Source organism: Antennarius striatus, chromosome 3 (assembly GCF_040054535.1).
Source record: "Antennarius striatus isolate MH-2024 chromosome 3, ASM4005453v1, whole genome shotgun sequence".
Taxonomy (NCBI): Eukaryota; Metazoa; Chordata; class Actinopteri; order Lophiiformes; family Antennariidae; genus Antennarius; species Antennarius striatus.
The window spans coordinates 3,808,979-3,835,587 of record NC_090778.1 but is presented as its reverse complement, the minus strand read 5'-3'; the positions used below and the strand labels follow the sequence as shown (position 1 = coordinate 3,835,587).

The 26,609-nt window shown below is 40.7% G+C and overlaps 2 protein-coding genes across 2 annotated transcripts; one reads left to right on the top strand and one right to left on the bottom strand.

Annotated features, from left to right (window-relative positions):
- Positions 1 to 266: 266 nt before the first annotated feature.
- Positions 267 to 4,517, bottom strand: sdf2l1 (stromal cell-derived factor 2-like 1). Its single transcript, XM_068311198.1, has 3 exons — positions 4,303 to 4,517; positions 2,272 to 2,468; positions 267 to 2,173 (listed from the first exon to the last, which is right to left on the bottom strand). Exons 1-3 carry the CDS (start codon positions 4,478 to 4,480, stop codon positions 1,895 to 1,897), a joined length of 654 nt encoding a protein of 217 aa, XP_068167299.1. The 5' UTR covers positions 4,481 to 4,517; the 3' UTR covers positions 267 to 1,894.
- Positions 4,518 to 10,860: 6,343 nt separating this feature from the next.
- On the top strand, positions 10,861 to 26,326 carry LOC137593234 (uncharacterized). Its single transcript, XM_068311913.1, has 15 exons — positions 10,861 to 10,942; positions 13,171 to 14,425; positions 14,920 to 14,955; positions 15,035 to 15,213; positions 15,425 to 15,596; positions 15,680 to 15,730; positions 16,757 to 16,845; positions 17,774 to 17,801; positions 21,098 to 21,823; positions 22,566 to 22,736; positions 23,395 to 23,501; positions 24,649 to 24,753; positions 24,921 to 25,092; positions 25,240 to 25,281; positions 25,403 to 26,326. Exons 2-15 carry the CDS (start codon positions 13,193 to 13,195, stop codon positions 25,499 to 25,501), a joined length of 3,210 nt encoding a protein of 1,069 aa, XP_068168014.1. The 5' UTR covers positions 10,861 to 10,942; positions 13,171 to 13,192; the 3' UTR covers positions 25,502 to 26,326.
- The last annotated feature ends 283 nt before the right edge of the window (positions 26,327 to 26,609 follow it).

Genomic DNA, 26,609 nt, shown 5'->3' with positions numbered 1-26,609 from the left:
GGATAATTCACGTCACATCAGCAGTACCTGAGTGGAAAAATTAATAGCTCCTCGTGCCATGAAAAAAGAAAAAAATACATTGCAGTGTAGTGCTCCTGTTATCGAAATATTTGCAAATAATGTTAGCAACTTTAATATGTGAGTAGTATTCATATTTGTATAGAATGATTTTGGAAACTCTTTCCACTGGCTGGGTTAATGTTGGATCTGACGGGTTTGAGAGTTTATTTAAAAAAGATAACATTGATCATCTTCTATACCCAGTTTATTTAGAACCTTTAAAACAAATGAGAGCTTGTAAATCCCAGTAGCATCGTAAATAATTTATGCAAAAAAACAGCACTCCAGACAATGACATCTCATTGATTTCTTCAATATAAGCAAATACCAAACATTTTATAGTCTTAATCATAACTGCTATTGTCTAAATAATAGTTCACTATTATGCACATTTTGTCTTCCTTGACTGTGACTGGTGAATTATTATTAAGACAATAATATTTCATAGCCACAGTAAAGGGAAGACAAATGAAATGTCTGTACTTGTTTTCCCTTCATATAAACATCATAGTTATGATGAACAGAGACGTAACTATTATAAAGACAGAACATATGTTAGCACAGACTGTGCTGCTTCTGGAGGCTGTAGTAATGATGAATCTCAGCTTTTTATGAGGTTCATATATCAAGAAATCACATTAGGGATAAAACTTGTCTTAGAGAGTTCCACAGGGATCTCAGCCCAAGGACCAGTTTCTGATCTTAAGCAGGCCTTGAGCTGAAAACCATGTATTTGTTCACTATAACTGATCTGCAGCAGAAATTATCTTTGGCCAAAGCCAGGACTTTGTGGGATCAATGTTCCTGTTGGGTTTGTGCGGGGTACAAAACTTTGCTTTAGCTTTATGAACTATGTGAATGGAATAGTTACTGAACGTGTAATGAATTTTATTTAAATATGAGCCACGGTTGTATTTGTATATCAGAAGTTGCGAGTTTGTGTTGTTGTGGTTTTACTTGTTGCGGGATTCTTTAGTCTACTTGCTGCCTGGTTTCAGTCTCCTGAGAAATTCTTTTCTGATGGAAAACTCACACCAGTGAATGATGGACAATTTGATATCAGGGCAAAACTTTTATGAGATTCCATCATTTTTTTGTCTTGGTGTTTACATTTCTTAATTCGCCAGTGCGCTTTGGGATTTTTAGGCTCAAACAGGCCCTGTTTTAGTTGTAGAGTCCTCATGGTACATTCATGTGGTGTCAGAATTGTCACACAAATCAGCGAAAAAATTCAAATCAGAACAAAAATTTGGTGAAAGCTGTCACACAGCTTTGATTTCATGAACGCAGACACATGGCAGGTTAAATGTTTGGTTGTTATGAGAACATGTTTTTGTGTAAAAGTCACTTGAAATATGGTAACCATTAGTTTCTGTCTATGTATCAGAGCTCTAGATTAAATAGAAAATTAGAACAGACCCTGATAAGAAGTCAGCACAAGAGAATATTTTTAGGGGATGTAGTAGTCCACAAATATGTCTGGTACAAAAATCACTTTTAAAGAGGTTGTTTAAATACGGGAAATAAAAGAACACGTCTCTGTAGCATCCAGAGTAACGTCTTTCCAACTCGATGTTGGGCCTTCTGAGGAGCAGATGTCATTTATTATTTTCTCCCTTATGAGATTCTTTATGGAGGAAACCATCAGAATAAATAGACCACATAGAAACCTTACACAGAGTATGACTTAGCCTTTACCCCCCCCCCATCTCTCAACACCCTGAGTTCTTCATACACACACAGATGAGTCATTTATCAACTACTCTGCATCATCACACATAACATCATTTGGTCCAGGGCAGTTATAAAAACAGGAATCCACAGGCTTGACGTCTCAGAGCTCGTCGTGGCGCAGCGGCTCCTGGCTGGGGAGGATGAACACGCCCTCCATGGAGCGCCACCAGTTGTGCTGGTTGGGAGAGGGCATGCCGTGCACCTCCCGCTGGCCGCGGATGGGATGACCGTACTGCTCGCCTGTAACGCTCAGGAAGACGTCGGTGCCCACGTGTTTGAAACGCACCGCCTCGTCTCGCTCCCAGTAGGAGCCGTCGCACTGCACCGCCCACAGGTCCAGGTTGTCTCCTTCACCGTTTTCACCAAAAGCGCTGACCTCCTGCAGAGGGTGATGACAGAAAATGAATGCATCCTGTTAACAAGCCTCAGAGTCTGATGCGTGTTCTCCCTCTGTGAGTGTGTGAGCCCTCATCTGACCTGGTTATTAGACAGGGGTGAGCTGAAGTGGTGTGTGTGGAGGTTTCTGCCAGTCTTCATGTGTGTGAAACGAATGGCCTGTCCACACTTGATGGCCATCCCACGCTGACACGGGCGATCCGTTTTCCCACGAATCTGCCAGTAACTGTTGGCATCATCGGCGCTCTCTACCCCAGTCACAGACTGCTGTCCACTACCTACACACACACACACACACACACACACACACACACACACACACACACACACACACACACACACACACACACATCAAGAAGAGCAAAAAAACAAAAAACAAACAGTCATTTGGACTTTCTTAAGCTAGCACAAGTAGAATCACACAAATTCAAGTTGTTTTCCTTTCATAATGACAGTAAATCATGCAGATACTAGTACTTGCGAGAAACTGTGTAGCTGCAGTATTAAATGGTAAATAGCAGTTAAGTGGAGCAAGAAACCACTTACAACACAGCCAGCCGAGCCTCACCAGGGATCGCGCAATAGCGCAGATAGCTGTGCTGGTATGCTATACAGTGATACCGTAATGCTAACTCTCTGTTGTGGCTATTAAAATGTTCAAACATGTTTGCTTAATAAACTAAATTCCCGTAATTTCACTAATGTATATAATGCACAGTGTTTTTTTTGTCAATAGCTGCATGTGTGTAACGTCTTTCTTGAGTTGAGCGGTCCTGAAACCGCTGGGAAAAGGCACTAGGTGAGGCATGCAGTTCTCCTGCCTCATGGTAGGGGGCGCTGATGCTCCCAGGGATTTGTCTCGGGACTCCTCAGCCAAAGAATAAGTGAATGCAGGCTACGATCTACATTAAGTCAAGAGCAGCATTTTTTTTTTCTGCTCGCCTATTTAAATGGAGGATTACATATTACAAACTGAAGGAAGATACGGACAATTTCTACAAACAAGTTATTGATGCGTTTGTTCACAGGGAGCGGCACACGGACTTCATTTACAAGTGAATCTGACATTTTAACAGGTAGGTAACAACATTACGTTTTTTTAAAATCAAATATGCTTATTTGTGTGTTACAGTTTGTACGTGTAAATAATTCTGCAATGAGACTTTAACGTATCCCACTCGCATTTGCTAATTAAATGGTGAATAAACGACACTGTAGGTTCATATTGTTGTAAACCTGATCACGTGATCATGATGACGTAAGTACCTCACCAGTATGAACCTCACCGCACGTCAATGGTGTGAACTATTTTTTAAGCTACTTAAAGTCAGTGATTCCAGACTGTACGTATCCTAACCCAAGCCCATAATTTTAAACAGTAGAATCAAAAAATTCTTAAAAAATAATTTCATCATTGTGTTACCATAAATTGATTGTAAACAAAACAACATTTTACAAGGCTATGTGATAATTTACTGAAATCTAAAAGGAGTGAAGACACAGCCGATTCCAAACCATAGCTAACCGATGCAATTCAGTATTCCTGAAGTAGTAATGACTTCCGAAAAAGTACATTACATTACATTAGTAGTTTATTTTTTTCTCATCTTGGGGCAAGAAAAGTTTTACATTTTATTTTGAAAAGTAACCTTTTACTTTGAAACGTCTGACCGGATTTTCCTTTCCACTGTCACAGATCGGGAGCTCTTGACACCGGTGTCAAATAAAATGTTCAAAACCAGTGCATGATGTCGTTGTTGTATTTACGGAATAAAAATTAAATCCATAATACATTGGTAAACATATCCTGTATGTCTATACCGTATTCACACGACACATTTGAAAAATTAATACCAAAATAATATCATTTTTTCAATTAAATTTGAAGTTTTATTGCTAGTTCGCTTCCACACTGGAGAATAGGGGTCAGTATATTGTGTTTTGTTTAGATGTTGGTATATAAGCAAGGCGACTTTAAATTATCTGGTATTTCAATGAAATTCAACATATGGCTCGCTAATTTAAAAAAAAAATGCAATCGGAATGACAAGCTAGTAAACGGGACTAAATGTAGGCTACGTAATCAATAGATGTGCGGATGTGTGAAGTTACCTGAGCCGTATTTGACATCGTGGGAGTGCAGCCGAACGTTGTGTCTGGTGTTCAGCAGCTTGACCAGAGAGCCGCAGGTCACATAGTTGAACTCCGATTCTCTTCCTTCACAATTTGACCACAACAGTAGAAACAGCAGCGATTTCATAAAAACATGGACAGCCTTAACTATCTCCATCGTTGTGTCTCTGCTCTCATAACCGGTAGAGAGGAAGAACAGCTCGTTCAAGTGCTTTCAAAGGTTTCAGCCAATCATAGCTTGACAAGTCCTAAAGTACGGAAGTAAATGTCGATAGATGATTGGTTAATGGACGAATCGAGCGTGGGTATGACTCGTGTCAAGCCGGAAGCAATCTAACACACCGTAATGTAAAAGCAAGTTAACTACGAATGAGCTGTGTTTAAATTTACAGGAATTATTATATTATATTATATTATATTATATTATATTATATTATATTATATTATATTTAAATTGTTAAAATGAATTAAGCAGGAAGTATGCTTTAAAAATCAGTAAGAACTACCAATGAATGAATTCTTGTGTTGGATGCGGAGCTGATCAGAAAGGCTGTCTCTGAATTAAACCCATAGGTAGGAGTCCATATCCATAAATCCATGTAAGATTAAAAAAATATGATTAAAAATCTTGATTAAGAAACTTGAATTTAAAATCAAAGAAATGATTCAGGTTAATGAGTCAATGTAAGACTGGGAAGCGTTCGGGTTGTAGAACAACATACAAATAATGATGGAAAACAAGTCCATTCTGAGATCAAAGTCAGAAATCTGCATTTTATCCCACAATATTGACCTTTTTTCCCCCTAATCCTTTTATGTAAATCCCTTCCACAAATACATACATATATGCAATTTATATCTCTTACTGCTTTATTCCTCCTGTGGATGTTCTATCAGTCTGTGGTCGCCAGTGTCCTGTCGTTCGCTGTGGTGTGTTGGGAAGGGAGCGTGACCAAGGCGGATCTCTCCAGGCTGGAGAAGCTGATCAGGCGGGCCAGCTCGGTGGTCGGGATGAAGCTGGACCCTCTGGCAACGGTGGCAGAGAGGGGAACCTTGGACAAACTGCTGGACATCATGGACAATGTCAGCCACCCTCTACACACCGTTACCAACAACCAGAGAAGCATGAGAAACCTGACCAGCCAGAGGCTGCGCCTCCCAACATGCAGGACCAACAGACTGAAGAACTCCTTCTTCCCCCGAGCCATTAAACTGCTCATTCCTCTCTGGGGGAGGTGAAGAAGAAGAGAGTCCACACAAGAGCTGAGGGATGACACAGACAATACAGCAAAAAGAATGCAAACACTATAGACATTTCACTATACCCATACTTAACTAGGCCTGTTTATTATTTTTATTTATTTTTTATTTCTATGCCTATGATTTTCTATTTGTATATTCTTGATGGGTTATTTGTTATTCTTTGTATTTGGTGTTGTATTATTTTCTATGGTGCTTTCTGTGTGCTTTTTCTGTGTTTGTGCACTGACTGTGCTGTGTGTGATGGAGAAATTAAATTCCCTGCTGGAACCTCCTTAAGGGATAAATAAAGTTATACTCATGACATCCTGCTTCAAAGCTGTGATGTATTGTAATTGTCAGTATTCGTGTGTTCGTCCGTTCGTTTGTCCACCAAATATCTTCGCAACCGTTGCAGATAGAAAGATGAAACAAAAAGCGCATTACTCAGGCTGCAAAGGGGCTGAAAATGAGATGATGACCTTGAGAAAAATAGATCACGATCAAATTTCAACTTTTGTACACTCAGGAACCGTTTAAGATAGAAAGACAAGGGAGAAAGCCAGTGTAAGACTGTAGATCAAAGCACTAGCTGTATGGGACACGCACCGCTGAGTCGTGCGGTGGCGGCCGCTGCCTCCTCTGGGTCTCTGGTCTACATGGTTCTCGGTGCCCCCGGTGGTTCTTCGGGTGATGGCTTCTGGGTGCTCCTGGCTGACGGGTTTGGGGGTACTCAGCTAGCGTGGCCCTGCTAGTAGCCTGTCTTGGTGTTGGTTTCATCACACATGCATGTTGGCTCAGGGCTTACCAGCTACTGTCGAGTCCAATTATTGAGAACCATTGGGTCCCGTCAGAATGTGATGAGTCTCACCTCAGTCATCACAATCTGATGCCCTCTATCTTCGTCCTACACTGGTTTCTTCTGGTGGTCTATTCTATAATATCAGGACCTCCACTAATCTGGTGTTTTATAACATTGGTATTAAGGTATCAGTTCTAAGATATGATAAAACAGTCTAAACCTTTTTCACTCCAACAGCACTGCCCTTCTATCCACTACCTTGTTTGTGTTTTCTCTCCCTGTCTCCTTTTGCTTTCCCCCTTAACTCACAGAGGTGCAGCACTTCCCTCTCTGGCTCACAATAGGACATTCTAATAAAGACTGACAATTTAGTTCCCAGAGGACTGGTGACGGTCACATGCACGCATTAAAATATATAAAAGATTTTGCTGCAAGACTAAAATAAGCATTGATCTCATAAACTCCTTTTATGGAGTTAAACTATGAGAATACATGCAGACAAGACAAAAAAACCCAAAACCCAAAAGCACGACAGACAAACGGGCAGGTCAAGAGTCTCATGTACTGTAGGTTTAATTGGACAGACAGGGTTCTGATACCAGGGAATCAGACAGACAGCAGGCAAACAGGCAGAGTCCAGTAATCAGGCGGGTCATACACTAAAGGCAATCCAATAAACCAGGCAGACAAATCTGAGAAGGGGTAGATGGCAGGCAGGCTCTGGGGAAAAAGGCAGAGTCAAACACACAATCAGAAAATGCAAGAGATAAACGCTGGCAGGTCAGGATGAACACTTAGAATCTGGCAGAGAACTGACGGCTGAGGTGGGTTTATGGAGAGAGGTGGCCGGTTCGGCGAATGGCTGCAGGTGAGCAAAGGGAAGGAAGTGAATGAACTGATTACAAGTGGGACCTGATCTGGAATGACATGATAGTGACAGGAAAACAGGATAAAAATAGTCCAGAGACGTGACACGGATCTAGAAAAGATCATAGTAGAAACAATCCAAATTGCTGCCATAGTGTTTCTGTGTCTGTGTTTATTTGTGTTTTTGCGTGTGTCAAAATTAATGTAAACCCACTCACTCACATTTAAAAGTTCTCTCCAGCACATCGGTCGTCTACTCTACACGCTGACTATTCTTTACAGGTAGGTGCAACAAAACCTGAGCAAGTACTGTATTTTCCGCACTATAAGGCGCACCTACAAGCCTAAAATGTTCTCATAATCCCGTGGTGCGCCTTATAATCCGGTGCGTCTTATATATGGATTAATATTCATATTAATATTGGTTAAAAACATGATCGCTGAAAAACATCCGGCAGTCTGGCCGCCAGTCATGCCGCACTCCGCCACCAGAGGCGCCCCTTCACAAGGCACTCGGGCCCACGCCCCCTAACAACGGTAGTCAAGGGGCGTCACCGAAGTCCCGGCTCTGACTGAGCTGCTCTCAGACGGTAGAAAGGTGTCTACTGTACTGCAATTGATTTACAAATGTTGTAAATCGGTGAGACACCGACGTTAAAGTCAGTTCTAGGAGTAAAACAGCGTCACATTTGACAGTAAATTAGCAGCCTGACATTAAAAACTAGTTTGTTTAGGACACACAGCAGCAAATAGCAGCACCTCACCTCCGACTGGACTACCGATCGATCGAAACAATATTTAATTAATAAACGAAGCTTAAATATCTGCTTCGAACTTCAGATCAGGAAATAATCCGCTCTGTTCGCACTGACTGAACTCGTAATGAATTTAACCAGTTTTTAATGTCAGGTTTTTTAATATGCGTGTTGACTTCTTTCTAAGATGGAAAAGTGATCAAGTGATCAGGTTTCCTTGATGAGGCTCAGAATGGATTATTGACATAACAATAGGGGCCATTCAAAGGTAGTCAGGAAGTCATGAATGCAATCATGAGTGCCTGAGCAGCGCGGCTCTATCTAGTGGACGGATTGCGCAACTACAGCCGCTGCAGTTTATCAAATAAATTTTATTTATTTTTATTGTGTGCGCCTTATAATCCGGTGCGCCTTATATATGAAATAAATTATAAAACAAAAAAATTATTGAGGGTGCGCCTTATAGTCCAGTGCGCCTTATAGTGCGGAAAATACTGTAAGAAGCTGATATTAATCATTTTAACACTTGAACTAATCATTTTCTGGTTGTGTTCCATATGTTGTTTTCTCAATTCGCATCTATTTTATTTTTCATTCATGTGGCCAAAAATTAAGATGTTTGGAAAGGCTTACTATGAGTACTCACAATTATTATACTATACATGCCATTCTATGCATTTATTATACATTAAATATATACAAGCGCCCCAACACTGAACGGAAAGAATCTTTGTTTTTCTCAAAGTGATCTGTTTACACGTTTGATAAAAACCTTTCTCCTGGAACACCAAAGGATCGATCAGGAGAAAAACCTGCCCAAGAAAACTTGGGCAGGTTTGTTTCTTCTTCAAGAGTCTGTCAGAGACACAGACAAACAGCCTCTTCCAGTGACTCCTCTGGCTCCAGGGAGGTGGCATCAACAGGAGACTGCCACCATGAAGAACTCCCACCATCTTGTGTTTGATGAAGATTTTTCTTTACAGAGATCAACATCGAGGGTACGCTGGAACCGCAGCTCAGGGTAAGAGGTGTGAAGAAACCAGCAAGGAGAACTCTGAAAAGAAGGACGGCAATGGGAAAAATGATCAAACCTCTTAGTCACACTTAAAAGGGAGCACATAATGACAACAGGATTGTCTGTTAATATAATTATTACAAGTAGTACAATTTAAAAGTGTATGTATGTTAGAGAAGTATGTTAGAGCGGTGCAGGACATGTATGAGGACTGTAAGACATTGGTGAGGTGTGCTCAAGGTGGAGGTGGGACTGCATCAGGGATCAGCTCTGAGCCCCTTCTTGTTGCTATGGTGATGGACAGGCTGACAGACGAGGTTAGACAGGAATCTCCATGGACTATGATGTTTGCAGATGACATTGTGATCTGCAGTGAGAGCAGGGAACAGGTGGAGGAGAAGCTAGAGAGGTGGAGGTTTGTCCTGGAAACGAGAGGAATGAAGGTTAGCCGCAGTAAGACAGAGTACATGTGTGTGAATGAGAGGGACCCAAGTGGAAGAGTGAGGTTACAGGGAGAAGAGATCAAGAAGGTGGAGGATTTTAAGTACTTAAGGTCAACAGTCCAGAGCAATGGAGAGTGTGGAAAAGAGGTGAAGAAGCGTGTCCAGGCAGGATGGAACGGGTGGAGGAAAGTGTCAGGTGTGTTGTGTGATAGAAGAGTTTCAGCTAAAATGAAAGGAAAGGTGTACAAAACTGTGGTGAGACCAGCAATGTTGTTTGGTCTAGAGACAGTGTCACTGAAGAAAAGACAGGAGACACAGCTGGAGGTAGCAGAGATGAAGATGCTGAGGTTCTCTCTGGGAGTGACCAGGATGGATAGGATCAGGAATGAGTACATCAGAGGGACAGCACATGTTAAAGGTTTTGGAGATAAAGTCAGAGAGGCCAGACTGAGATGGTTTGGACATGTCCAGAGGAGAGATAGTGAATATATTGGTAGAAGGATGCTGAGTTTTGAACTGCCAGGCAGGAGGCCTAGAGGAAGACCAAAGAGGAGGTTTATGGATGTAGTGAAAGAAGACATGAAGGTAGTTGGTATGAGAGAAGAGGATGCAGAAGACAGGGCTAGATGGAGGACACTGATTCGCTGTGGCGACCCCTGAAGGGAAAAGCCAAAAGTAATGTTTGACTAACCAACTCGCTGGCTCTTATGCCCCACACTGTTGGCACTAGAAGAAGACCCACGTAAAGAATTTGTTTCATATCTGACCACACGGTGGCGATCTTGTAACATGTTTCAGTGAGCACGCAGCCAGAATCTACAGTATGAGACTGACATACACAACTAGAAAAATATGTTAATGAATCTTTGATCCATTACTTCATACGGACAAATTATATACTGAACATTATTATTATTATTATTATTATTATTATTATTATTATTATTATTATTATTATTATTATCATCATCATCACTACTACTACTAGTAGTAGTAATAGTAGTCTAGTGAACATTTTTACATGTACAGTAGTTTCAATTTATTTACAGATTTGATATCTGATAATTGACCAAGCTGATACTTTATGGAACCATGTTTAACAGTGAGTATGCAGTGTATACCTAGAGGAAAAAACATTCCTAGTATCGTCCAACTATTTAAAAATTTAGTACTAGATACTTTGTTGACGGAAAAGCAGAAGAACGAGAGTTTATTTGCAGCTAAAGCCCACATTTACATTTATTAAAACACTGTGTTGGTAAGTAGGAAGCCAAGGAGGGCCGTGAACGCACCTTAAAGGCTGGTCAGACTGGCCAGGTGAGTTTAATGTGCTCCTGATCTGGGATCAGTTTTCTCACCTGTTGTCCCTTCAGTTAACCCTCAGTTCTGTGAAAAGCCTGATCTGAGATCAGTGTGAGAGTGTAGGAAGACAAAGGGCGAGACAGACAGGATGTAGCTGCTGTTTGAGGGAGAGAAGCGAACGAAGAATCATCGACAGGTAGGTGAGACCCACCTGTCACCTGTGTGTCCTCTTTTTAATCCAACATGTGGGTTAACGCAGACAAACGGAACATGTCCTCTTTGTTGTCGTCTTCAATATCCACTGCAAAACTTGTATTTTAAGCATGTTGAGTATTACCGGTTTACAATGGAGGCGGATTCATGCAGGCACCTGTTTTCTACCTGTTCTTTACCTGTTTTCTACTTGTCTTCCACCTGTTTTTCACCTGTTTTCCACCCAAGGTGTCGGTAAATAGTTGAAAACATTGTAGAATCGAGACGTGGCCAGCAGGTTTATATTAAATATGTTTTTATGATTTAGCACCTCCGTATTGTTGAGCTACAACAACCTACCATTATTTCTGATGATCATGAATGTATAGATTTATGAGTGTCGACAGAAAATAATTAGAAATGAGAAAAATCAGAAAGGAAGTTAATAAAATTTTGTATGGTAATTTATTTATTTTTAAATTTTTAAATACCATTTTAAATTATTAAATGTCAGTCTGCTTTGGTAGTGGGGCCTCAAACAATCTTTTAAAACAAACTAAAATTTTTGTGCAAATATCTACACTATTGTGTAAAAATTTTATAATTTGTTAAATAAAATTTCTAAATATTACTTCAGTTTTACATACTTTAAATGTTCAGTCATTGGTAGAAAAATAGTTCATAATTTTGCTAGTGCCACATAAATAATTTCTTCTCTTCTAGCCAGTCACCCTTGCTGTATTTCTTCTGGTCTGTCTGACATATATACAGTGATTTTAGTATTGCTGATACGTTTGAGCTGCTGTGTTCATACTCATAGAATTTAGTTGAAATTGCTTATGAATTAAAAGTCTGCTGGTATTGCGCATTTAAGATGTTTTCAGCTTGGGAATTAAATTCTTAACTGCTTCTTAGTGACCACAAGATACATTCGCAGTGTGTATGGAGCATTAGTGTTAAGATGCTGATTAAGTTCATCAGTCAACCAGTAAACAGGACCTGCAGTGGTGGTTTCAATCCTTGGTTTTTATTTGAAGTATCGTATCAGCATCATGTCATATTTGGCTGAGGGAATGTGACATGCATCACAAAAAACAGTTGGAAGAAAGAAACCAGGTAATTAAAATGATCATCTGGTGTAGCCCCATAGCAAATTTGTCATAAATCAGTTTTTTTGAAAAGTATGTTGGAACATAATTGAACTATCTGTAAAGTTTATATATTCCAGACTGGATGAGGATGCTGTAGTGAGACATCTTCCAGCTTGAGACCTTTATCTGTACATTTATGGCTTCTACATGTACTTTGCAGTTTGTCATTGTGGGCTGCAGAGTCAGTCTGTTCATCTTTACTGATTTAATCATTGTGAAATTCTGATTTGCAAACATTGGTCCATGGCGTTAAATAACGCTACGTGTCATTATATCATCTGATACTCATCTTCCTCCCATGAACATCTGATCATGCTGCAGTTTGCAGCCAGTTTTTATTTATATTCCCTGTGTTTGTATGGATTTACTGCTGTCACTTTGGTAGCGTGGAGGTGATTGGTCACTGCTTCTGTTTGCATGTATAGTATGGACACAAGGGTTAACCAATCAGACACAAGAATTTACTCTACACCACATGTGTCAAACTCAAGGCCCGGGGGCCGATTGTGGCTCGCCACAACATTTTATGTGGCCCCATGAGAGCAAAAAAGGTCAAGAGTGTCCAAAAATAAATAGGTCAAAAGAAGAAGAAGAAGTATACTTTATTAAAAGTGTGCTTTGACCAAAACCACATTTCCCACAATGCAGTAATCAAGCCTATTTGAGCTTTGACAAAAAAATGAAGCTAATGTCTTTGGGTTTTTTTATATTCTCTTGGATATTTTGATCCTTGATAGAGGGACTTATGTGGGTTTCATAACCTGACAAATTAAAGGGATTTATGTTTTAACAGAGAAACAAACAAACATTTTTTTTTTCAGTGCAACCGTAATATTTATAACTTGAATAAGTATTCAATTCAGAGTTATTTTACATTAAGGAGTAGTTACATTCATTTTATTTCTGAATCTATTAAAGTAATTTAGACCTCAGCTGCGCCCTAAATTCTTATCATAAGTGGTAGAAATTACTTTCAAAGCGCAACAATTCAGGCCCAAATTTCCCCGTGCCAGAATCCTCCTGTGAAACAGCCGTCGGTTCATCTCAACTCTTTCAGTTCAGACGTTCTTGTTCCCTGCAGTGAACGCAGAGTCCGGGTCCGGATGTCTTCAGGCGTGGGTTCAGGCTCCAGGTTCGACCGGGTGAGGGAGGTTCCCATCTACGACCAGGTCCCCGTGGGCTCCCTGATGCGGGAGCCAGATTTCCCTCCGCCTCCGGCGTCCTTTAATGAAACGGTACCAGCCGTAAGCTTAGACCCCCTCCCCCCTCCGCCTTTACCTGATCAGCCAGCGGTGGGGCCTGAGTCCTTCTACCCCCCCAGCGATGACGAGCCAATGGAGGAGGACCGTGACGATATGGATATTAAACCGGTGCATCGCTTCATCCCCGACTCCGTCAAAAATTTCTTCCGTGGAAACAGTGGGAATCGGGGCAGTAACGGTTGGCCCCACCCCCCTAACGCCCCTCACTCCCCGGCCCCCTCGTCCAAAAAGAGCTCCAAATGCCACACCACATCAGGGGTCCCCTGCTCTCCTCCCAACTCCGCTCCCCCCTCGCCTTCCATTCCGGGCTCGTATCGGGACCCTTACGGGGGCTCCGGGGGCAGCTACAACTCTGAGAAGGAGCGAGATCGACTGCTGCTGGGGGCCGAAGCCCTCGACTCGGCGTCGGCCGTGCCCACCAACCTCTCGGCCCTGACCTACGAGGAGCGGGTGGAGGAGTACCACCAGCGCTACGCCTACTTGAAGTCGTGGGCCGGCCTGCTGAGGATTCTGGGATGTGTGGAGCTGCTGCTGGGGGCCGCGGTGTTCGCTTGCGTGTGTGCTTACGTTCACAAGGACAACGAGTGGTTCAATATGTACGGATACTCCCAGCCACAGCTGTTTGGGGGACTCGGTGGAGGGGCGAGCGCTTATGGAAGCGGGGGCGGCTACTACACGGGACCCAAGACGGCGTTTGTCCTGGTTGTGGCCGGGCTGGCGTGGATCGTGACCGTCATCCTGGTCGTCCTGGGGATGAGCATCTACTACAGAGCCATCCTCCTGGACTCCTCCTGGTGGCCCCTCACCGAGTGCTCCATCAACCTGGTCTTGGCGGTTCTCTATTTAGCAGCGGGGATCATCTACGTGAGAGACACCACCCGAGGGGGGCTGTGCAGCCTACCGGTCTTCAATGCTGGAATAAACGCGGCGTTCTGCCGCACCGAGGCCGGCCAGACGGCAGCCATCATCTTCATCTTCATCACCATGGTGCTCTACTTCATCAGCGCGGGAGTGTGTCTGAAGCTGTGGAGGCACGAAGCGTCCAGGATGAGGAAGGAGGCGTTGGCACAAGAGGTGATACACACACACCAACACACACTTGTGTTTATCACAAGTTAAGTTAAATCTGTTATTCTGTTATTCTTTTTAATTGTGTTCAAGCAGCTTGATAAATAATATCATCCTGTTTTGTGGAGGCGATAATAAAGAACAGCGACCGAGACAATTTGATGATTAAGATGGTTAAAAAAGACCAAACATTTAATTTTTAAATTCTCTTCAAATTCCAAATATGGACCTCCGGCTAGAGAGTTTTCTTGTGGAAACACGATTCCAAACTGAAGCGCTTGTTGATTCAACTGTCCAGTGAAGATGTGCTGGGGGGGTCAGGGGTCAGTGATATTATAAAAAATAGCAGCCATAACGTGTTTTAAAAAACTTTTAAAGTCCCTGAAATTGTTGCAGAAAAATATTACGTTGATCCACTCGTTGAACGTTTAAAGGGTTAATTAAAATAAGGCTGTTTGACCTACGTTTTAGTAACTTTTTTTTTTTCTCCTTTAAAATAGATGAAAACAATCGGATCAACTCTCCCTCTGTCTATAGTAAGTATCACTATAACATTAATAACAGACGTGGACTGGCACCGAGTATTTAAACCTAACGTGTGACTCTGTGCTGTAGCTGGGTGGGGGCTCCAACGTCTCCGACCGGACCCCCCTCCCCACCATCCAACCAGACATCATGGACGCCGTGAACAACCCCGCAGCTGCTTCACTGATGAAACTGGAGCCGGAGATCCTCCGCGGTCACATCCCTGCTGGACACATCCCCAAACCTGTCGTCATAGCGGACTACGTAGCGTTAGTAGCGCCTCCACGGTCACCGTTTACATTTTAAACGCGTTGCTCAAGACAGAACATACATATTTTATATAGTCATACGTATATTCGATACGTATTTGACGCACTGACGTAAAAAAAAAAACATGTTTCAGATGAATCTCTAAGTGTTTTCGTGTTTACAATATGGAGACGCACTCACAGTGTGTTATCGTCTGCCCGCCCTGCACAGGAAGTATCCCAGCATCCGCTCAGATGAAGAGCGCGACCAGTACAAGGCTGTGTTCAACGACCAGTACGCCGAGTACAAGGAGCTGCATTCTGAGGTCCAGGCCATGGCCAAGAAGTTTGAAGAAATGGACGAGATGATGCAGAACCTCCCGCCCAGACCTTCCAGCCAGATGGTCCGAGCTGTGCTCACGCCGTACCGATGAAGACACACACTATCAATGCTGCACCAGTAATATGAATATGTGTGTTGTTTCAGGAGAAGGAGCGGATCGACGGCATTTTATTGGAATATCAGAAGAAGAAAGCTGTAAGTATACAGTCACCCCATCGATTGAAAACTAGTACAAAACAAGTTTGTTTATTCATATTAAAGGGGTATTCAAATATTTTGGGATTTCACTTCCATATAATGCATTAACCAATGGACAAATACTTTAACTTAAAAAAAAATAGAGATTTTCCAACTTTTAGTCGCATATGTCACGCCCTAATTGGTACCCAAAATGAATTTGCTTTCAAATTTAGAAAAATAAGTTTGGCTTTCAGGCCATATAAAGAAATGTTGCTGTGGTCTTGTAGCAATCTGAAAAATGTCAATGGATTTGTGGTCAGCTTGTACTTTAGGTAAAGAAAAATACCCTCCGTGTCTTCTTTGGATTCTTTAATTCAATGTTTATCATTTCACTAAACTAGATATACAGTATAATGGATATAGTTTAGATTTTTTTATTGTCCTAATCTTTACTTGAACACAGGAATCTGTTATTATAGTACGCTCTGCTATTTTGCAAGGATTACCCGCCAAAATGTTTTTGAAAATTATCCCAAATAAAAATTGTCTCAGTAATGACTTTTAAGTATCTAGCTTTAAATATTCCATCTTACCTATTGGATCGTGTTTAATGTCTGAGCTGGAGACGCAAAGGGAATCATGGGAAATATGGTGTTCATTTTAAACAAAAGAAGACAAGCATCAACTGCTCATATCTGATAAAACTAATTTTATTTCTTCAAGTCATGATGCAGGATGTTTGGGTGGAAGTGTAACCACTTGTTTGTCTTACAGAGGAATTCTCCATTCATTGATCATAACCATTGAGTCACTATAGGAGAATGTAGTGATTACAACACCCTATCAAAACTATTATAAGGCTTTAATAGGCTTTAATAGGTTGTCTAGTCCACTTGTTTTTATTAGAAGTAAATCTGGAGTCTCTATGGAGTCGCTATGGAGGCGAATTATAAGATTATCAGATTTTCCACATACTGTCTTTGATATATTTATACTGCAAAGACAATTCACATATAATTTATTTCTTTTTCTTGTATTCAGGACCCGACATTTTTGGAAAAAAGGGACAGATGCGAGTACCTGAAGAACAAACTCTCTCACATTAAACAGAAGATCCAAGAGTACAACAAGGCCACGGACTGACGCAGCGACAAACACGAACACACGTGTGGTCTGGATGGCAGAACATTCAGAAGATTTTTCACTGGAAGACGAAAAGAAGACTCATTGTTGACTTTCTGAATGTTGATGTATGATTTTTTTAAACTGAAACATAGTTATTCCATCATGAAGAATGGCATCTTTGAAATTAACCACAAATAGTTAGACAAGAAAGGAAATAATACCTCGATGTCTGTGTTCATGACAAGTTTAGCACATTTTAATCTCTGATATATTTTAAACTAAGATACATTTGGCTCCACAGGAAGAAGAATGAACATCATGCACATAGGGCGATATGCACAGAAATAAATGATCCATCTGCTCAAGTGAAATACAGTTTTTAGAAATGGATTTTTAAGTAATTTTTTTATTGATGCACAAAAATAAATTATAAATCCGTTCAAATGAAATAGTTTTTAGAAATGGATTTTAAGTAATATTTTTTTATTGCCGTTCAGCTCATTGAATCGAAACACACGTGAATTAGTTTAAGTCACTCCTGTGCTACTGTATATTGGTTTTATTACTGCTTTTGTATCATATCTTCTCTACCCCACTGCTTCATACCAATAAAGCACCTTTTTGGATTTTGCCTTTTTTAAGCATGCACACTGTTTGAGTTTCTTCTCATTCACCCTGAAGGCTGCAACGTTATAGATCCTCCCTAATTTATTCTAATGAGATAATTGCCATAACAAATATGTAAAGACTTGTGTGTTTTTTTATCATCTATAGTAAATGATATAAATAAGGCTGATCAGTATCTGGTGTATTAGTTAGCCTACATTTCACACCTTTTCGCACCTATACCCACACCAATACTAATTTAAAATATAGATTTTTAGTTATTAATATAATTCTGATGTATGTTAAAAATGGTTGCAACACAGTTGTGAGAATAATTACAACCACAATACAAAATGTTTTATTAGCAGTAGCATCTTTAAGGCGTGTGCCACCTGTCTGACCATTGGTGAGTCTTGCCCCAAATACTATAAGCACAAGAAAACCAAAAAACGTTCATTCCGTGACACTGAGTGTCTGTTCCAACGTAACGTGACCAGGGAATAAACTGAATCTCCATTGCTGTCATTGTCATTGAGCATTGTAAAATGGCTGCGGCTGTGGCTCTGCGGCATGCATGTGGGTGGACTGGTTTGTGTGATGCATTTTTTAAAACTGTTTTCCTGGTGTCAGGTTTTCGAACCCTGGAGGCGTTTTTCGGTAGGTTCGACTCAGCAGGAAAGTCAGGTCTTTGGCTTTCATTTTTCAGGTTAGAAAAAACTCTTTGAATAAATAAATAACTAAATAACTAAAGCTTAAGTTTTTTTTTTTAAAAACTACCATTTTAATTTTTTATAATTTAAATTTTTTTCATTCGTAAATCTTAGAATTTATCACTTTCTACACTTAGAATATATTTACTTATTCAAAGCCTAACATTGTTAAGTGGAAGTATCAGTTATTGCAATTAGTAACGAAAAAAATCATTAATGGAAAATCAAATGGATCAATATATATAAAATCATTCAGACATCAAAATATTGGCAGCTACACACTTTAAACGCTGTCATTCATTCTGATGAGTGAAGACAAGAAATAACATAAAACCCTGCGAACGTCCCACGGTAACGATGGTGGACACAGGGTGTGGACTCAGTCAGGTGTGTGTGTGTGTGTGTGTGTGTGTGTGTGTGTGTGTGTGTGTGTGTGTGCGCGCGCGTCGCGTGTACGCGTAAGGAGACAGGTTAGTCCTGTGCGACGCGGGGTGGAGCTCCCAAACCTATTTTGACTCCTCCACGCACCTGTGGGCGTGTCTATCCTCCACGCACCTGTGGGCGTGTCTATCCTCCACACACCTGTGGGCGCGTCTCTTTGTACTCCCTGAGCGCGCGACGTGGAGGATGCGGTGGCGCGCGCAGTGTTGTTTGCGCTCCTCAGCGTGTCAGCTGTCTTCACCGGGACCAGCGGGTCATCGTTCTAGGTGGGTCCTTCGGAGCATAATCATCAAATTTTGGTGGACTATAATTAAAAACAAATTAACTGTAATTATATGGGAATTAAAACCCCAAAGTTTTTTTTTTATGGTTGAGAAAATCGCCGCTAAACATTGAGAGAATTTATTGACGCCATTTCTACAGACGGTCTCACCTGATCTTGTCGGTGCGCTCTTTAATTGTTTTCTTACTGTACATTCATTTTCTTTCATATGACATCTTAATTTTTTCTAAAGATTTATATCGATTGTTGTTGTTTTTTTAAATCTTTTTTTTTTTTAAATCATTTTCAATTTTAGATTGCACATTGTAGCTGTGATCAACTGGTGAGCTGTTAGGGTGTTATTGCCTATGGAGTCGGTTTGCTGTAGTTTCACTCTCATCTGCTCAGATTTGAAGTATGCAGGTTCACGTTATGTGCCAGTATCTCCACCTACTTCCTCCTGCTTAGTTTCACCACAAACAGAAGTCAGAAGTCAGGTCCAGACACTAGACCCACCTCTTGTTTTGGTTGAACAGTTTAACAACAATATTTGAAGGTCAATATTTGAGCATTTCATTTGGTTGAAGGGAGCTGCTCATTTTTCCACATGTATTGTAGAAGCCTTACATGTTTGTTTCCACACATAGAGAAAGGCGGTTTAAATAAAAGAGGAGAAAATCAATGCAGATGCTTTCACACAGAGTGATAATGAATGGTGCAACCTGATCACATACCTCCTTTAGGGCTGCTTTGTGTCCAACAGATATGAAAGACTTATCTTCTCTGAATCTATTAGAAGATGTGAGATAACAAAAGAATGTGATAACAAAAAAATTGACTTATATATATGTGTCAATATCAATTTGAAAAATAAAATAAGATGTGATACAGAAATAAAGACGAATTGTGATAACTTTGACCTGACAGAAAGACGTGTATGGTATTATTTCAGTTTAAATCCAGAAACATTATTAAAATCTAATGTAATCTAGCTGTAATTTTCTAATAATATAATAATAATAAATATTATTAGGACTGAAAACAAACTCTGAAACTTTGTGGAATTGAGTAATTGACATGCTGTGTTTTAATTTGTATATAAATACAATCTGATTTCCCAAAAAGTTGGGATGCTGTGTAAAATACAGTATTCCAAAATGTTTGGGATGCAAAGATTTGTAAAACATTCAAACCTCATATTTTAATTTAAATAAGAAATGTCCACTTTTTTTCGGAATTTTTTTTTCCCGTTTTGAATTTGATTCCATCAGCAAAACCTGTAACAGTGGTAACAAAGGGGTGGAAAGGTTGTGAAAATACCTGGTGGAACATCTCAGAATTAATTAGTTGACCTGCAAACAGGTTAGTGACATCCCAGATAATAAAGAACATGACTCTCTGAAAGAACACTGGCTAGTGGTGCCATTTAAAGAATAACGCTTCTCAGTGTAAAATAGCATACATAATAGAATAGAAAAATACATTTTTAAATGATTCTCTGAAGAAACAGTGTCCAGTGGAGAAATTTGAATTGAAACTTTTTTTTGGAAGGTTGATTGAAATCATGGGTGAACAGAGGTGTTGTCCTGTTCTTTGTTGCTTCTGACAACAAGACAATGTCAGCTGTGTGGGTAGTCTTAGCAACATGCTGAGGGAACCTGAGTTAGATCCTCTGACAGCTGCATTTATCCACTGACAATGTTTGGTGCCCGCTGTGCCCTGGCGTCACGCCCAGAGTGTAGCCTGCCTCACGCAGGTTGCTGGGATGGACTCCAGCAAACCCCCGCGACCCGCGATAGCAGAAGAAGCGGGTACTGAAAAAGAATGAAAGAATGTTTTTGTTCATTCTGAAAGTTAAAACATCACAAATCCTTAAACGCTGACTTCTCGAGCTGCTGAAAGCCTCCGTTGTTCGTGAAAGGACGGAACCCTGTAGGGTCACTCAGCTACCAACAAGTTTTTTTTATGTTTTTCAAAATACTAACTTTGTTTGTTTGTTTGTTTGTTTGTTTGTTTGTTCAGGTTGGGTTTCATTCACATTTTAACATGCCGGGTAACAGACGCAGCTCCCCGGCCCACCACTCCAGTGGCAGCAAACCGTGAGTAGACTAGTGATGATCCCCCATCACTGCCCTGTCGTCATTTTCTTCCACACATGAGCATCATAAACCGTCACACACACACACACACACACGCTGTGTGTGTGTGTGTGTGTGTGTGATGGAACACACTAACCAGGTCTCGTTTCTCCTCCACCGCTGCAGCCACAGCAGCAGACACAGACACAGCGAGCCCATGTCGGTTCCAGGTTTCTCCTACTACCCAGATCAGATGCTCCACTTCTACAGCTGGAAGTCACCACCGGGCGTGATGAAGATAATGTGCATCATCATCATCATCATGTGCGTGGCCGTATTTGCCTGCGTGGCCTCCACGCTAGCCTGGGACTACGATGCAAGCCTGTTGGGCGGCGGGGCCGGTTTCCTGCCAGGTTTCGGGGGCACCGGAGGCTCATTTCCTGTCTCTAGCGGCGGCATCGGCGGCAGTTTTGGCGGCAGTTTTGGCGGCCAGTTTGGAGGTGGCGCAGGCCTCGGTGGTGGCAGCTACGCCTATGGAGGAAATCAAGTGGATCCCAAAAGTGGCAAAGGCTTCATCATCGCCATCGCAGGAATCACCTTCATAGCTGTGCTCGTCATTTTCATCTTGGTTATTTCAAGGCAAAATGCTGCCCGCTCAGCAAAATTCTACCTAGCAGCCATCATCATCTGCGCCATCTTGGCGTTTCTGATGCTTATCGCGACCATCGTGTACCTGATAGCAGTGAACCCAACCGCTCAGTCTTCAGGATCTGTCGTCTACAACCAGATCCGCCAGCTCTGTGCCCAGTACCAGACCCAGAACCAGGCCCAGGGCCTCTTCATCAACCAGTACCTGTACCATTACTGTGTGGTGGAACCTCAGGAGGTAGAATATGCTTCTTCTTTTGGGATTTATTATTATTTTTTAATTGAATGGGATGCGCCTGCTACCACAGTAGTTAATGTATCACCGATTATTCATTTTAAGCCACATAGTCAATAGTAATTATCCAGTGACGGCTAAAAGCAGTCAAATAGCATAGCGACCACTAAAACATCTACTTTTCACATCTTTGTCTATGAATTTGAATTCATGATCAAAGTTTTTATTCCCTTAGCCAGAAAGATGTTTCACACATGCTTTGTTGTCGTTACAAATAAATGTTTTTTTTTAAATTAAAAGAAAATTTTAATCAAATGAACCCCATTTAGTTGTTTTTTAAAAAAAAAAGATATTTGGTTTAAACTTGAAATTGCACCAGACAAATCTTTTCCTGTTACTTGATTTTTTTTCTCTAGTTTTAAGAAAAGACATGAGTCAATTATTTATTTTTAGTACTTTGTACTGTTGCAAAATTTAACGTAAGTAGTTTAAACCTTATGAGACATGTTTAAATTATTACTGTAATAATAACTGTGCGTCTTCTGGTTCTACAATAAATTATATTTACTTGATTTGATTCAGGCCAAGGACAAACTGCTCTCATTTAAAGCACAATATGCAATTTTTTTTAATGAATTAAAGATGTCAAGATGCATAATTTGTGAAATGTATAGACTACAGTAAATTAATTATTTGATTATTCTATCTGCTGATACACATACATGTAAATCTGTGTTTCCTGCAGGCCATCGCTATCGTCCTGGGCTTCCTGGTGGTCGTGGCCCTTATCATCCTGATAGTGTTCGCCGTCAAGACTCGGAATAAGATCAGACGTTGGGGTGAGGACCGTGTGCTCTGGGAGGAGGTGAAGGTCCTGAGGGACGGTGGGCTTCACAGCAACGGCGTCGGGGAGTGGGTGAGTGTGTGTGTGTGTGTGTGTGTGTGTGTGTGTGTGTGTGTGTGTGTGTGTGTATCAGGAAGGGGTAGTTTCATTTCTGGTTTCTGGGTGTGGCCTTTTACGTTTGCAGCATGTTATTGTCAGGATGATGTGATGATTTAAATAAAGTACCCAACACATTTTGCAGCACCCTTCAACACTATTTTAAATCCCATGTGGTGCTTTTATTAAGGATCATTAATGCAAATGAAAGTTTCCTTACAAAGGACATTTTGAGGGGTGAGGACAGGGGAATAACTTTTGTTACCATGGTAAGTATTTCCATGTTTAATTTAAGGTGCATAAACCGTCCTAACTGCGTTCAGACGTGACATTTTAGTAGTTTTGCTGGCGAGGACAGGCTTCCTGTTTCTGGCGGTGATGGTATCGGTAGTAGTCGTGCATACAGGGAGAAGCTGAGGAACCGGTCGGTCCAGGTGAATACCTCATATAACCTGTACGTTTGTCAAATGTGGAGAACTAAGTTGCTGGTAAAACTATGACAAGTATGACAGGGAAAACTGGCCGAAACCTCAAGCAGAGAAACAAGCTACAGTAGTGTTTGTTGTATGAGATCAGGGAAAAGGTTTGAATATGTTAATTTCCTCTCAAAGTCGCTGTCTGACTCCGTCTTCAGGTGAAAAATGTGTCTGGTGACCCGGAGGTGATGCTGAATGACCCTAATCCTTATGTTGGAGGGTCCAGAGACTATCCGGATCACAGCAAACCCATTTACCTGCCGGGGTAAGTCGTCTATCTCAGTCATGGCTTTTCCACGTCCCTTCAGTCTGAAATGAGTTTACCGCAGCACTCTGTTGTCTATGTCTCTTCCTCCGATATGGACCGTGTCTCCAGCCGCCCCAAGTAGACGGACGTGGAGGGATGAACCCCCCCCTGCCTAAAAGAGAATCTAAAAGCTGCACGGTTTCACACCTGTCTGGGTGTTTGTGGGAAGGAGTTCATGAATACTGAGGGGGGTGGGGTGAGGGGGTTATTTGGATAGGAAGTGCTGCCATCAATGTATGAATTGTTCTGAATTTGCTCTGTTTTGCAAAGTGCTTTTAGAATCTGTATGCAGTGAATGAACATTAGTTAAAAATGTCAAAATGTGAAGATAAAATCTGGGCTTTTTTTTTATATATACATGTATATATATATATCTTTGTATCTTGTGACAAACATTTTAGAAAATTGAAAATACATTAGTACACATATAGAAAAGTAAATGTGCATACATTATATGTTTAAATAGATATATTTGAAAGTTGCACTTCATTTAAATGTTTGCAATGAAAATAAAATGTGTGATTTTTGTGAAGCAGCTTCCAGCTGTGAGTGTGTGAAGGCGTTGCCTTCAGAAAATATTTGTGACATAAACATCAGAATTTGATATGCTGCCAGTTGAGTGAAGCTTGGAGTGGGTAGAGTGTATTGGACTTGTGCTCCTTTAGCATTAATAATAAGCATACCCTTCTGCAGTGTCACCAGATTATCGGTATCGGTGGAGGTGAAAAACAGGAGAAGCAGGACTGATTACTGTATGTGGTCTCTGTAGTGACATAAACGCTGAAGAGGGAACCCCATGGATTAAAAAAAAAAAATTAGGAAAGTAATCAGCTGTCATGTGACTAATCGATTAGTTTCCTTTAGTGTTTTTGTGTCTTATGTAATTAGAACATCTGATGCATATAATGAAAAAGTTCACAACTTCTTCCCCATCATAACTTTCTTCATGTATCAAACCAGTTAGAACTGGTGCCAGTACATTTAAAAAAAATGTTTTTATTGCCACCTTTGATCCACCAACGGCCTGAGCCTTCAGCTGCTCCACCAGGTCAAAGCCATGCTGTAACATCGTCTAAAACACAGAAATCAATCATTCCGTTTGCAGAGATTCTGACATCAGCAGCTCTTTGGGGGGCCTGAAGAGCAAGATTAAGGACTATGACACGGGTGTGGAATCGGGAGACGACCTGGAGGAGGAGGACTTCAGCGTGTAAGTGACTGATGATGAGGATGATTAGGGGGAATGTTACGATAATGCTAGTCAGAAATAGGTTTGATTGGCATTGATCACAAATTTGTATTCTGTTTGCCCTAGTGGATTCACCAGGTGGGATTTGTTCTGATGAATAATGAGTGTCTTTATGCTGCTCTCTGCAGTATGTTTCCTTCCATTTTGGATGAACAAGAGCGTCTCGATTACAAACGTGAATTTGAGCAGGATCACCAGGAGTACAAGAGCCTGCAGGCTGAGCTAGATGGCATCAACCAGGACCTGGCAAACCTGGGCAGGGAGCTGGACCGACACCCTGACGGCAGCCCCCAGTTCCTGGTGAGTGTGGTCGTCTCAGTGTGGCTGTTCGAAGGAAGAATAACAAGTCTACCCTTCTTCAGTGTGACTAAAATCAGGATGTCATGGACTGTCATTTAACGGTGGTGTCTTCAGGTTATTAATTGCTATCTTTTTTTTAAATCCCAGGATGCCATGGATGAATACACCAGACTAAAGAATGTGAAGAAGGTAAGCGATAGACTTTGATTTCTAACAGTCCGTTTTCTACTAAGATAGTTATTTAATCAAAATATTTGAATTGATTTTGAATCATTTTAAAAAACATGAATTGTCGTATTATCCCCTGCAGTCAGCAAACTATGAGATCAAAAAGAAGAGGAGTAAATATCTCAGGTCAAAACTGTCACACATCAAGAGGAAGATCAGTGAATACGACCGCAGACCTTAAACTCTCGCCTTTGAACCTAATGCTGGGATGGAGAGACATCTGACAAATTCCACCCTGCTGTATTTGAGCTTTCAAACCTGTGTTGGGGTGCCACCTGTAACCTTTATGTTCCATCTGTGTCAAGCAAATCAGCTAAGATGTTTTCCAGAAGAGAAACGTCAAAGGAGGGCATTTTCTGTACTCTAGTCTTTGATAAATTCTTCAACCTCTGTGGGTTTAGTTTATAACTGTTCAGGTGTATAAAATGTATTATATGTTTTCTTGAAATCAGAAAGTGAGCTGTAAAAGTAGATGTTTTTGATTCAGTACAAATGTATCTAGTCAAACTACTGATGTGCTTTATTAACATTATGAGCTTTTATCATATAAAATACAGGTGCTGCTACGTTTAGTAATGCAACTGCTTGGCATCAGTATATCACTGATGACTGGTTTGGATAATGTTTTTATTGTCTTTGAGAAAACTATGCAGATCGTGAGCTTTTCTGTATCTTTTATGATTTTTTTTTTTCAAATAATGAGACTTTTTTATTTTAAGATTTTATTGCAGACCTTTCTTGTGGTGGATTTACAAGGAAAAGCCCAAATGTAATAGATGAATGATGGCTCTGATCCTTAAAGTTGAACCTAACATTTGTCTTATACTGTCATGTATTTCTGCTGTTATTGTCTTGTTATTTAAAAGCAAATGAACAATTTCTCTTTGTCAATATATTTTCCCTCATACTTTCCATTGATGGGGAAATTGTTCATCAGAACTGATTTATACAATGTTAGTGTTTAATAAGTTAACGCACATCAGTTATATAGTAAACCTTTTTTAAAGCAGGCTTTTAATATTTCAATAAAAATGTAAATATTACAATCCTCGTCTTGTCACTGTTTGAAATTTCATCTTGACATGTTTCTTGGTTGACATTAAATAGTCATTCTAATAAATGTATTACTACTATAAATTAGACTAGTTAACTTTTAAAAAAAATATACAGTATATTTTATAGAATATAAGGTTATAATTTTGTCTTACATATTTAGAGCTATGCAAAGCATTTGTCTCAAAATTTAGATCAACCACCTTCGTACGGCCGCAGCGTCTGAGATCAAATTT

What these genes read in the sequence shown, in the direction of transcription:
- sdf2l1 (XM_068311198.1), bottom strand. Translation starts at nt 4,480, where the DNA reads ATGGAGATAGTTAAGGCTGTCCATGTTTTTATGAAATCGCTGCTGTTT. An exon ending in CGATGTCAAATACGGCTCAG is followed by an intron (nt 2,469 to 4,302) that starts GTAACTTCACAC and finishes GTGTGTGTGTAG; the next exon opens with GTAGTGGACAGCAGTCTGTG. An exon ending in CACCCCTGTCTAATAACCAG is followed by an intron (nt 2,174 to 2,271) that starts GTCAGATGAGGG and finishes CACCCTCTGCAG; the next exon opens with GAGGTCAGCGCTTTTGGTGA.
- LOC137593234 (XM_068311913.1), top strand. Translation starts at nt 13,193, where the DNA reads ATGTCTTCAGGCGTGGGTTCAGGCTCCAGGTTCGACCGGGTGAGGGAG. An exon ending in GTCATAGCGGACTACGTAGC is followed by an intron (nt 15,214 to 15,424) that starts GTTAGTAGCGCC and finishes CGCCCTGCACAG; the next exon opens with GAAGTATCCCAGCATCCGCT. An exon ending in GTGTGGTGGAACCTCAGGAG is followed by an intron (nt 21,824 to 22,565) that starts GTAGAATATGCT and finishes TGTTTCCTGCAG; the next exon opens with GCCATCGCTATCGTCCTGGG.